Here is an 11,626-nt window from a genome sequence, read left to right on the forward strand (position 1 = left end):
ACTTGCATAGTTAAAACAATTACAAATATATATCAGTTTCAAAAAGTGACTATAAATTCAATTATGGTAATTGCAATTTTTTTTCTCTTAATGTACATATTACATAAGAGATAAGAGTCATATACTAAAATATGCACGCAAATATTGTATGCAAATATCACGCCAGAGCGAAAGTAAGAATTATACAGATTTGTATAAATCATGATATTTTTGAATAAATTCTTAATTTTCATTAGATATAAATTTCAGATAAATATACAATTTATAGTAGTTAAATATTTATTCGTTTGTTGAAAATTCTTATCATAATTTAGAAAGCGAGGCATCTGCGGGTTCGATTTTTGGACGAAATAGTTCTTTTTGCAATAAAATTATTTACAGATTTAACGCTTATCAGCATCATATTATTAACATCTTTTAAACATGTTTATAAGCATTAATATCAATAAATTGCTTATCAATTTAATTTGTGATATCGGTGCTCTAATTCTGTTAATATTGCATTTTAAGAATGAAAATTAAATTCGGAGCGCAGTTTGCAGGATTGAATATGTATATAAATTTATACAGAATTATTTAAGCACCAAAGATCCATCTTGAGTGTTTAAGACCTTTTCCGATTTGTTGTTATACCATAATTTACACACATAAAAGTTCCTAATTGTTAATTAAATATTATTAATTGTAAATTATATTATAAATTTAAGTATTATAATATATAATTTTGTATTATCTATAATATTTTACAATATTCATAGTCATTTGAAATATTGAGCTTTTAAATTCGATACTGTTATTCTTGATTAAAATTTTTCGATTATTTAATTCCTCATTAATTTTCTACTTAAAAGATACAAATGTGCAATTATGCACATACAAAACATTTTCATGCTGCGTTTTTAATCAACACAAAATAAAACAAGAGTATGATCACGTATGTAATGTGACGTGAGCATGACTTAAATAAATTCCTGCAACGTAAAGAAAATTAAGCAACGTGGTAACATTGTGATGCCAAGGGCATAGAAATGTAAAACGGGCCGCGTGATCGCGTGACGCCTGAATGTCATTGTGTACAATGTCGCTATCAATTTCTGGGCTCTACTATTAGCTTTATCCGTAGTTCAAACTTCGACATTTCTCGATTAAAATTATTTATTCAGAAATTAAAACCGCAACAAAAAATCCAACAACACTTTTATTATACAATGTTATTGCGATCTTTCGATTGTAATCAATCTGAATAAAATTGGTGCAGCTAATACCGATATCTCGAGATCAAGTGCGTAAAATGTATCATTTTATATCACATTATCGATTTTCAGATTTTTTTCAGTCACACGGACGGAGCATGGAAGCATATATGTAAAGCATTTTGTCCGTCAACGTACTTTCACAATGTATTTTCATATACAATTATATTATATTAAAATTAGCAATATGAGTATTTGTATCAATTATACATATATCTCACATTCTTCTGATACGTTATGATTGATTATTACCTTCGCCATTATTATCCAAAACACACGATAGTTTTGGAATTAATAAAAAAAAAAACCGTGTAAATAACCGCGATAAAATCAGTGAAAACAGCATAACGTGGGCGCAGGCACTGGAAATAAAATTCATTTATTTCCGTTGCGCAATTGCGACCGGAACTAATCCTCTTGCGTCTGCGTCTGCGCCCTTACCCCGGATCTACAACAGATATTTTAAGCCTTAAGTCGTAAGAAATTGACCAATTACAGTCGAACATATCTCTTTTTTTTACCGTTGATTATTATCACGTAAACAAATCTACATTGGTCACGGCTTTCAAATCCATCGATGAATGGATCATCTGTTGTCTTCTGATGAATTGCCAGGGCGACAGATGTTCGTTTGTCAGCGTAGCGTCATCTCGCCTGTACGAATTTCCGCTTGAAGTGGAGCTGACGCGAGCGAATAGCCACAGCGCTGAGACACGATCTATAACCGTTAATCCCACGGAATCCGAAATCGCTTCAATCGTGGATCACACAAGCGAAGCCGACCAGGCAGCGGTCACCAAGTACCGGAAATCCCGGCGCAAGAAATCGAAGAACGCTGCCGTCGCCGTCGCCGCCGCCGGCGACTCCAAAGTGCGTTTCTCGAATTTGACGCAAGGTCCCTCCTTTTGTATTTCTTGCCATTTCTAATTTTATTTGCAATTTGTTGTAATACAATCATATAATTTTTTTTTGTTTCAATGATTTAGCAGAATTTAGCTACTCAAAAGCCAAAAAACGCATTAATTAAAATGTCTATAAAAATTTAAACTGGAGGAAAGAGAAGAACTCGGATTTATTAGACAATTAGTTTCGAGTCGTAATATTTTATGAACGGAAAAATTTAAGGCTCCAAGAATTTCAAAATTTAACTTTTTCCCCCACTCTCAAAATCTTTCCGAGATTTTTTCTTCGAAAGCACTCGTACCATTTTCATCCAAGGAAAATGAAATAAAGAAACATTGATTTATATATCTTTTGAGGCAAAGGAAATGGCAAATACTTGCACCGAATTCCGAAAAGAGATACATAAGTCTTTCGTCCTGCCGGCTATGCAAACACCGTCTTACTCCGTAACAACAATACAGAACCAAACGAGCTCGACCACAGCCATGCGACCTCGATCTCTTTATACTTCGCACAATTATCATTCTCAGCCCGAGGATCCTAATTTTCAAGTACATCCAATCCTGGAACTTTATTTTTCATTCCTAATCTATTATATCTGTAACTTTTAAACATAGGTTGTATGTATTTAAGAATGAGACTTCCAAGTATTAACAAAAATATTGAAATAAAAATTAAGTGATTTTGCTTATTTAGATTGTATACTTCAGAAAAATAATTACAGATTAGCCAAAATAAAACTAATAAAAAACTAAAGAAAAAATATATATAACTGTAAAAAAAAATACTATCAAGTTTCTTATAAAAATTTGTCTCATATATATTCTATAATCACTCATATCATACATAGCCGATACATACTAATAATTCTATTACAATAGTTGCATGCTAAGTAAAAGAAAAATAACAGAAAATTCTTTTCAAAATTTTTTGAATATTGGAAGCATAATTGCTCAAGATATTATAAAATTTTAAGATATACCGTTATAGAAATTTATTATAGTGACTTCTATAAGCTTCTTCCGGATGATCTTATAGCGATATAGCGACCTGTCCAAGTACTTCGAACCTCCGGCTGAACAATGGAACGGTTTAAGTGGGACAACTGCGTACTCTGGATCGGCGACGATTTGGCGGCAGGCTAGAAAGTCGATCGGTGGACCTTATTATGCGGCCGAAGAAGCTTCCATTTATACGGAGAACTGGAGAGAACATGACGCTGACGTCGGAGGTGTCGTCGCCACTCCTCATGGTACCATATCGTTGAGGTTGCACAATAGAATACGAGTGGACATGACCATTGATCGCGCCGTCAGAATCATCAACTTCAAGGTGACTGTTTAAAAATGTTTCCTTATTTTCGTAATATTATTTATATATAATAATAAAATAAAGTATTTAAACGGAGATATATAAAAAAATATTTGACAAAATATAAAGTTATATTAGAAATTAGACAATTTTTAATAAAAAAAAATTTTAATTAAGAAATAATTAATGTTGAAGATTTTTCTCTTAATCACACGGAGTTGCAGTGGAAAATTTTGAAATTTATGAAATAGAGGATGTAATTATATACGAATCCAAATTTACATCTGTAGGATAAATGTATAAAAAATTAGATACAAAATATTCAATAAAAAAATTATAAATAAAGTCATATAAAAAATATTAATAAACAATAATTTTAATTAAAAAAGAATTGATGTTAAAAAGAGTTTTCTTTTAATAATACAGAACTATTATGTAAAATTTTGACATTCGTGAAATGGAGGATCTGATCACAAGTCCGGAAATTCAGAGCTACATCCTGTTTTTCATTTTTGTAGAATAATATTGTCCTGTCACTAAGCAGTTCCGGAGCTGCTGCCGCGTTGCTGCATCCCAATGGCAGAATATATCAGTATGGTTCCCGTGTGGAGATCGTCGCCCATGACACGCACGGCAATAATAAGTTAGTTCAAGTGTTATCATTACGTGATTATTAATTAATACTGAACCGCTTGTTTTAACAGATACGCAAAGATGTGGTACAAGGGGGTCAGTTTCACATCGGAGCAATGCGCGCTTGTTTACCTGGTGGACACGGCTGGGACCAGAACCACAACGGATTCCTTCTCGGATATGAGTCAGGTAGGACGAGCCAAATAGAGCGGAGATTTATTTTACATTCATGGATATTAACCAGCTCAAAATATTGTTTTATTTTCAATTCAAATCGCACGTAATTATTTTGGTTCTTAGACTTGTAGCTTAAATTCGTTTTTTCGAATTTTTCTTTTTTCTATTTTAAGTAATTCAGTTTCTTGATTTTTTAAATATTTTTGATTGTATAAGCTTTGTTAAATGAGCATTTCTAAAAAATTTCAAGTCGATAATCTTATATCATTCCTTTCGATCAAAAATTATTCATTAATTTAATTATTTTCAATTTTCATTTTAAAAAACCATTACTCTCATAAAGCAAAACTAATTTTGTGAAACTAAAATCTTTCTTTTTATAAATGTCCTATTAATTCATTGACTAATGTTGATTCAAAACAGTAGTGATATAAAGTGGTTAAGACAAATGTTTTAAATTATTATCTCAATAACTATACAACTAGAAATTATAAAACAAAGTTTCATAAAGAATATAATAAATTTATTGCAATTCTTTACTAATAATTCGTAGGATTTTTCATTGAGTGTCTTCTATTCGGGCTCTCGGCATGGACCAGCATGTTTGCAGGAAGTTGCGGCACATCTCAGTACATCTCAATACTGGCAAACCGATGAAGGTGTTGAAAATTGGATTATTAACAACGTTCGAGTATCCCAGACTCCCGATGGTCTTGTCAGGTAATAATTAAAGCCTAACTGACGGATTTAAAACATGAATTTGAAAATAAAAACCAGGAAAAAATCCGTTAAAGAAAAATTAATAAATGAAATTAAAAGTATTCGCAATTAATTTGATCAAAACATTTGATGTTAAATTTCATTATTGTGTAATTAAGAAGGAGAATTATATTATTCTCTCTTCATAGAAAGTATCTTATTTCTATTTTTTATCCTAAAGATTATCTATATATGTCAATTTGTAGATTCTTAAATTGAAATACATATGTACTGGGTAAAGTATTATTGTTTTTCCATAATGAACGGATTACACATCAAAGAGATACGATAGCTTATAATTTTTTGTTACTTAATACAATCTTAATATATTCTTAAATTATTTTTAATGTATCCTTAATCCTTTTTTCATTGTACAATAGGATTGCACGAAATAGCAATAAGTATCAACTACGTACATCCCCTAGCAATGGTACAGCTTCATTGACGACACCCTTCCTGCACTGTACTGCGTCCTTAGGACAAACGTCTCATCTGTTTGTACGCCGTGGTGAGCGTCGCATGCATTACGATGGTACTAGCTTCATCGTGAGAAATGCAGGTCACAGCGCCGGCTTTGATGACAACAATCAGTTGAAGGTCTACTAGAACAAAAGCTCCGTAAAATGTCTTCTCGCTTAGGGTTTATCTATCTACGAACGAGCATCGATGAATATAATCATCTTAGATTGTCAAATAGTCCGACCATGACCTGGGCCCTTATTCTGTAACTATTTTACATGCCTACCGACAGTTGTCGATGTCGTTGCGTAGCTTTTTCACCATATAAAATATCTGCGCAACGACACTGATAATTGTCAGTAGGCGTGTAAAGACAGTTACAGAATAGTGGCCCTGGTGTACTGTGACAATTTAATTTCAAATGTTCAACGAAAGTTAAGAATCACTTTCGTTGAGGTCTTAAACGAGAATACACTAGACCACAACATTAAATACTTTAATTATGCTCGCGCTTCTACATTTAGAGATTTACTCAAATCTCATTTTACTAGAGTTTAGTAATTTAATTGAATTGTCTTATCTATTCGTGGCTGATTTGATCTGGCAAAATGTTCAATAAATGATTTCGAATGATTCGAGCATTTTATTTATGCAAAATTAATTTTTATTTATTATAATCGTGACGTATGTCTTTATAATAAAAAATTATATCTGAAGAATGTATAAAAAATATAAGTACTTATTTTCTAATATACACATTAACATTCATACTAACATTCACATCTTAATATCTTTTTGGTTATTTTGTTTGATTATCTGTCACATTTCGGGAAGAAAAATATCATGAAGTTATCGCAAAGTTTTATTAAGGTGATCCTACACGGTTAATAATACTGATTAGTAATATTGAATCAGTAATATTGAAAACTAAAATTCAGATCACTTGTCAGTATTCTATGTCATCCATCAAAATCAACCACACACAATCAGTAATACTGTTAGTATTCGTTAGTACTGACAGTTTTATTGATTGTGTAGGGTCATCTTTAAGCTTATTAAGATCACAGTTAACAGAATTTCATCCTTTATGATTACATAGTGTAAATTTTACTCAGTTGAACCATGGACTATAAACAAAAGTCTATAATTTTTAAATTTCTTTCACCTTATTTACACTTAAATTGATATTTGAACCAATTCTTGATCTTATAATATTTTGCTTTTATAAAGCAACGCTGAGTTCTTCACGTATCTTCTCGCTCCGTTTCCGATTCTTCTTCAGATTGTAGTCCTTTTTCAAATGCTCGGCCTATCTTGGATAAGACCTGATTTTTGCGAACTCTGATACTGCAGAAGAATTATCATTATAATCGATGCTTCAACTTTTAATATATTTTTATTTAATTTCGAATCAATGTGAATAGGTCCCTCTTTAAGTATATAATAAAAAAATTGCACATCTTTAAAATAAAATTACAAAAAATGTTTACTTATACAGGCTGCGTTTCGTTATTCGTTGCAAGTACTAAAAATCTATAATGCACATTACGCATACCATATATTTTCAGTGTTCACAGTGAATAACAGAATGCAGTTACAATTACATATCTTAGATCGCTAAGTAAAGCAATTATTTTTTTTAACAATTTAGAAAAAAATTTTTTAAATTAGCAGTAAAAATTAGTAATAGATAAGATTACGACAATAGAAAGAATTTTTACATGATGAAAATCGTATTTCATTATAAAAGGGATATGATTTAAATTACTTTAAATGTCCTAATTCAAAAACTTTTCCTTCATATTTCTCAAAACTTGTGTAAAAAATTGAACCTTTTAATTTTTTTTATCTTTATTTTATATTTCCCTGGTGAAAAAATTTCGATGAAAAACGTGAAATTATTTCACATTTTGGAACATTTCAGCGAAATTTTTCCATCAGGGTTTTGATATACCTTTTATAGAATCATTATTTTTGAGATTTTGTACCATTCGTATCGAATTAAAGCTATTGATCATTCATATAAAGTATCCTTAAATCGATGACATCAGAAGTGAGAAAACACATAATGAAAATTCTTGCAAAATATATTAAAATAGAAATATTTCTCAATAATATTTGCATCTGATACGGTATATTTATGAAATATACCAAAAACTCTCTTTTTATCTCGAAATAGAATATATTTATCTCAATGCGACAGCTGTCATATAATTTATTTCGTTTTCCAGTTAGATATAATTAAAATATATGGTTATTTATTGATTATTAAAATACAAAGAGAGTTCTCGGTATATTTTATAAATATATTCTATGAATTGCAAATGTTCCTTTATTAGAAAGCAAGAATTTTCATGTATTTTTCTTGCTTTTGATGTCACAATCCAAAATGATCGCAGTGAATAGTCACGAGCCTTAAGAGATTACTTACCGTTTTTGACCTTTCTGAACAGTTTCGGTCAATGCCGCTGCTGTTGATGCTGTTGATGGCTTACTACTACTAGTGTTTTTCACATCGGATGATTTAACAAATATTCTACTTTCCGACTGTATTGTACGAATGTCATCAACAATATTGTCTGCTATGCTAGCATCGTAAAGTTGCAGGCTAGAATCTCCTTCCGCATCGTACAAAGCACGCTTCTTTTCTTCATAGACCTTACTTAGCTTGCTGATAGTCGATAACAGCTTCTCTGGTGCCGCTAATTCTTTAATTCCTGGCATCAAATTAACATCCAGCTTGGGTTGTTCTTGCTTCTGATAGAAATGTCTCTCGATACCATACTGTGAGCAAAAAAATGCTCTCATGTTAATAAAAACATAATTTTTAGTAAATATAAATAAATTTTTTCTCTCGTAAAAAATTTTACGAATCGCTATTTTAATATTTACACTCATCGACATGCTAAAACTTTCCTGAAAAAGAAGAGTGATTTCCCATAGATTTTTAGGTGCTGAAAACGATGCTGTCCTTAGAATTTGCCTATCATGTCACATTTTTTAGAAAAATAGGAAGATCGAAATCCTTAAAAAATGCATTTTTAGCAATTTTTGAAAAATCATAACGAACAAATCTGACATACTAGAAACTCATAACAAATCTTAAACGAAAGCCTAAACATTGTACTCGAGCCCAAGTATCCTCATTATTACGAAACTATTTACCTACGTCATGTAGCAACGTGTATTTGTAGTGCAGTTGTGCGCGCGAACGCCCACCTATCTGCACTACACGTTAAAGCACGGAAGTCGGAAAACTTAACAGCAGAAGAGATTGTATTTTATCCAGTAAATTTGCCGTTAATGACTGTCAAATTACTTTTAAAAGAGCAAATTATAATAGAATATGTTATAAATAATTATTTATAATAGGTATTTATATAAGTTTTTATATTAGCTTCATTATGCTATTATAACTTAGTCTCTTAGAAGTAATTTAGACAATCATTAATGGCAGATTTATTGAATAAAATCTCTTCTGCTGTTAAGTTTTGCGATTTCTATCCTAACATGCAATGATGAATGTGCGCACACGAGCACAACACTACACATACACATCACTGCACGACGTAGATAATAGTTTCGTAATAATGGAGATATTTGGTTTGAGTACAATGTTTAAATTTTCACTTAAGGTTTTTTAGAACTTTCTAGCACGTCAAATTCGGCTACGATTTTTCAAAAATCACTAAAAATGTATTTAAAAGTTTTAAATTTTTTAAAAGTTTTAAACCCCATTTTAAACCTACCATTTTTCTCGAAAATATAATAGGCAAATTCTAAGGGTAGTATTTTCAGCGCTCAAAAATCTACGGGACTAAAACTACTTTCCTTCTTCAGAAAACTTAGAATGTCGTGTTATTAACAGGCGACATATACAAAGTGCCCGATAATTCTGACGGAGTTCGTGGACATGTAGAGCGGACTAAACTGAGACGGAAAGTCCTTAAGGGGACATTTACCTTATTTCTCTTTTTTTCTTTATCTTTCATGCTCTTTATTAATTATAAGTGTTCTTAACTAAATTTTTAATTATTGAGAAGTTTTGTCTATAAAATGTGAATGTTTAAAAATATCGAGCAAGTGAGAGTAGCAGTAATTGTTGCGTAATCTTTTTTACAAAATGTTCATGTATTTCGTGCAACAGAGCTGCTCGCACTTGCCCGATACTTTTAAACATTCACACTTTAAATACTGAGAGTCAAAAATATTCTAATGTTTTATCTATAGTTCTATTAATAGTATCTGTAACTTGGAAAAAGTATTTTTAATTCAGAATAACATATACCTCACTATCGCTAATGCAATGAATAAACACACGATCAACAATCATTTTGCATAAGATATAGTTAGCATCATGATATTCCTCTTGTTTTATTTGATTGTGCAGCTCCATTAAGCAACTCCAATCTGATAGAGTCATTCTGATCTTTAGTTGTTTTACTGGCATTTTATAGTAAACTCCATATGTAAGGTACAGAGTCCCTATACGTTCCTTTAAACTGGATGCATTTACCAGAAATTGCTTTATTATGCAAAGGGCATCTTCACAAAATGTCGTTAAAGCTGCCTCCGAAGGATGATAGCTGTAAATATGAAAACTTGTTTAAAAATTTTTGCAAAATTGAAATGTGTGTAAACTGATTTTCTGATACACATACTTTACAGAGCTTTTAAAAAATATTTTGGAGTAAAATTAAAGAAAAACAAAGAGTACGTACGCAAAAACCAAACCAAACTGCATTTCTTTCCAGATCTCACAGAAGTTTTGAAAGTGAGTATTATAAGACAATTCGAAGCGCGTTATTAGCGTCTGGCAATCAGTGCGAAAAGCCTCCATTAAACACTTCTCTATTAAGAGACAAATATTAAACAGTATAATTATTACTTACAAAAATATTGTCGAATGAACCTAATTTTATTGATTTTTGAGACGAAGTCCCTAAACTGTATAATTACCCGAAAATATTAAAGAACCTTTTTTTCTACTGATTTATTCCATTCATCGTAAAAAAATTCAAACATAAAAAAATCAGTGTCGTATTAATTTTTTCGTTAAAAAATCGTATCCGCATCAAAATAACTCAAATAATTTACGAAATTTTTTTCAACTTAAACACCACATATCTTTAAGACGGTAATTATTTAGAATACCCCTCCCCCTTCTAAAATCTTAATAAGAATTTACTCATTCGACGCGTATTCACTCAAAACGGAAAAAATCTGACAGAAAAACGCAGCGGTCGACCTGTGAATCGAATTATTAAGCGTTAAAATTCGAGATTTTAGAGATTACGGTATCTGTCATCTCAACTCGATTACAGCGCTATGTATATGTTCTGCTTTAATTACACAAATTCTCTGCTTTACAAACACAAATTTACTTCTTTAAAAACACAAATTCACTGTTTTAAAAATAAAAATTTACCGTTTCATAAACACAAATTTACTGCTAATGCAAAGAATTTGTGTGCTGTACAGAGTCGAGACGACAGATATCTTAACCTCTAAAGTCTCGAACTTTAACGCTTAATAATTACATTCACGAGGCCGACCGCCGCGTTTTTCTGTTAGATTCTTTCGTTAAATTCTTAAATTTCCCCTGTTTGGATTTCTGATCTAATCCTTATAGTACCGTAGATTCTTTCGTTTTGGGTAAATACGCGACGAATGAGTATATTTTTATTAAGATTTTATGGGGAGATGGGTATTCTAAATAATTACCGGATTTTATTCAAAATTCATATATCTTTTCGATCATTTTCGTCTCTAATTACTTCCCAACCCTGATTTATATCTATTTGATATTTTTAAGTGGTGAATAAAATAGTTATAACAACCGTACAATTCATCATACATCATATAATTTATTATACTTTATATTACAATTTAACTTGACACTACTTACGTTGCGAATTGTGATACTGCATAATTTTATACGTTCTGGGTAAATGTAGAGAATACTACGCTCACCGGCTAACCTTAAATTATGACAAAAATAATATGGTCGAAGTATTTTTATGTAAAAATAATAGGTTAGTTCGCGACGTTCGCGTTACTTGAAATCTCCAAACATTTTTTTACCTTAAAATGGATACATTCAGCACAGAAAACTAAAGCCGGCGGCACAC

The 11,626-nt window shown here is 31.1% G+C and overlaps 2 protein-coding genes across 2 annotated transcripts; one reads left to right on the forward strand and one right to left on the reverse strand.

The window, feature by feature from the left end:
* The first annotated feature begins 1,831 nt into the window (after positions 1–1,831).
* Positions 1,832–5,745, forward strand: fest (wurstfest). Its single transcript, XM_018517864.1, has 7 exons — positions 1,832–2,123; positions 2,513–2,707; positions 3,195–3,488; positions 3,986–4,110; positions 4,172–4,289; positions 4,831–4,997; positions 5,417–5,745. Exons 1-7 carry the CDS (start codon positions 1,857–1,859, stop codon positions 5,640–5,642), a joined length of 1,392 nt encoding a protein of 463 aa, XP_018373366.1. The 5' UTR covers positions 1,832–1,856; the 3' UTR covers positions 5,643–5,745.
* On the reverse strand, positions 5,565–11,555 carry Pbp45 (proximal sequence element A Pbp45). The gene is made up of 6 exons (XM_018517865.1): positions 11,404–11,555; positions 10,217–10,346; positions 9,784–10,081; positions 7,927–8,279; positions 6,661–6,842; positions 5,565–5,635 (listed from the first exon to the last, which is right to left on the reverse strand). The coding sequence occupies exons 1-5, from the start codon at positions 11,423–11,425 to the stop codon at positions 6,740–6,742; spliced, it is 906 nt and encodes a 301-aa protein (XP_018373367.1). The 5' UTR covers positions 11,426–11,555; the 3' UTR covers positions 5,565–5,635; positions 6,661–6,739.
* Between the last annotated feature and the right edge of the window lie 71 nt (positions 11,556–11,626).

This window comes from Trachymyrmex cornetzi, unplaced genomic scaffold (assembly GCF_001594075.2).
Source record: "Trachymyrmex cornetzi isolate Tcor2-1 unplaced genomic scaffold, Tcor1.1 scaffold726, whole genome shotgun sequence".
NCBI lineage: Eukaryota > Metazoa > Arthropoda > Insecta > Hymenoptera > Formicidae > Trachymyrmex > Trachymyrmex cornetzi.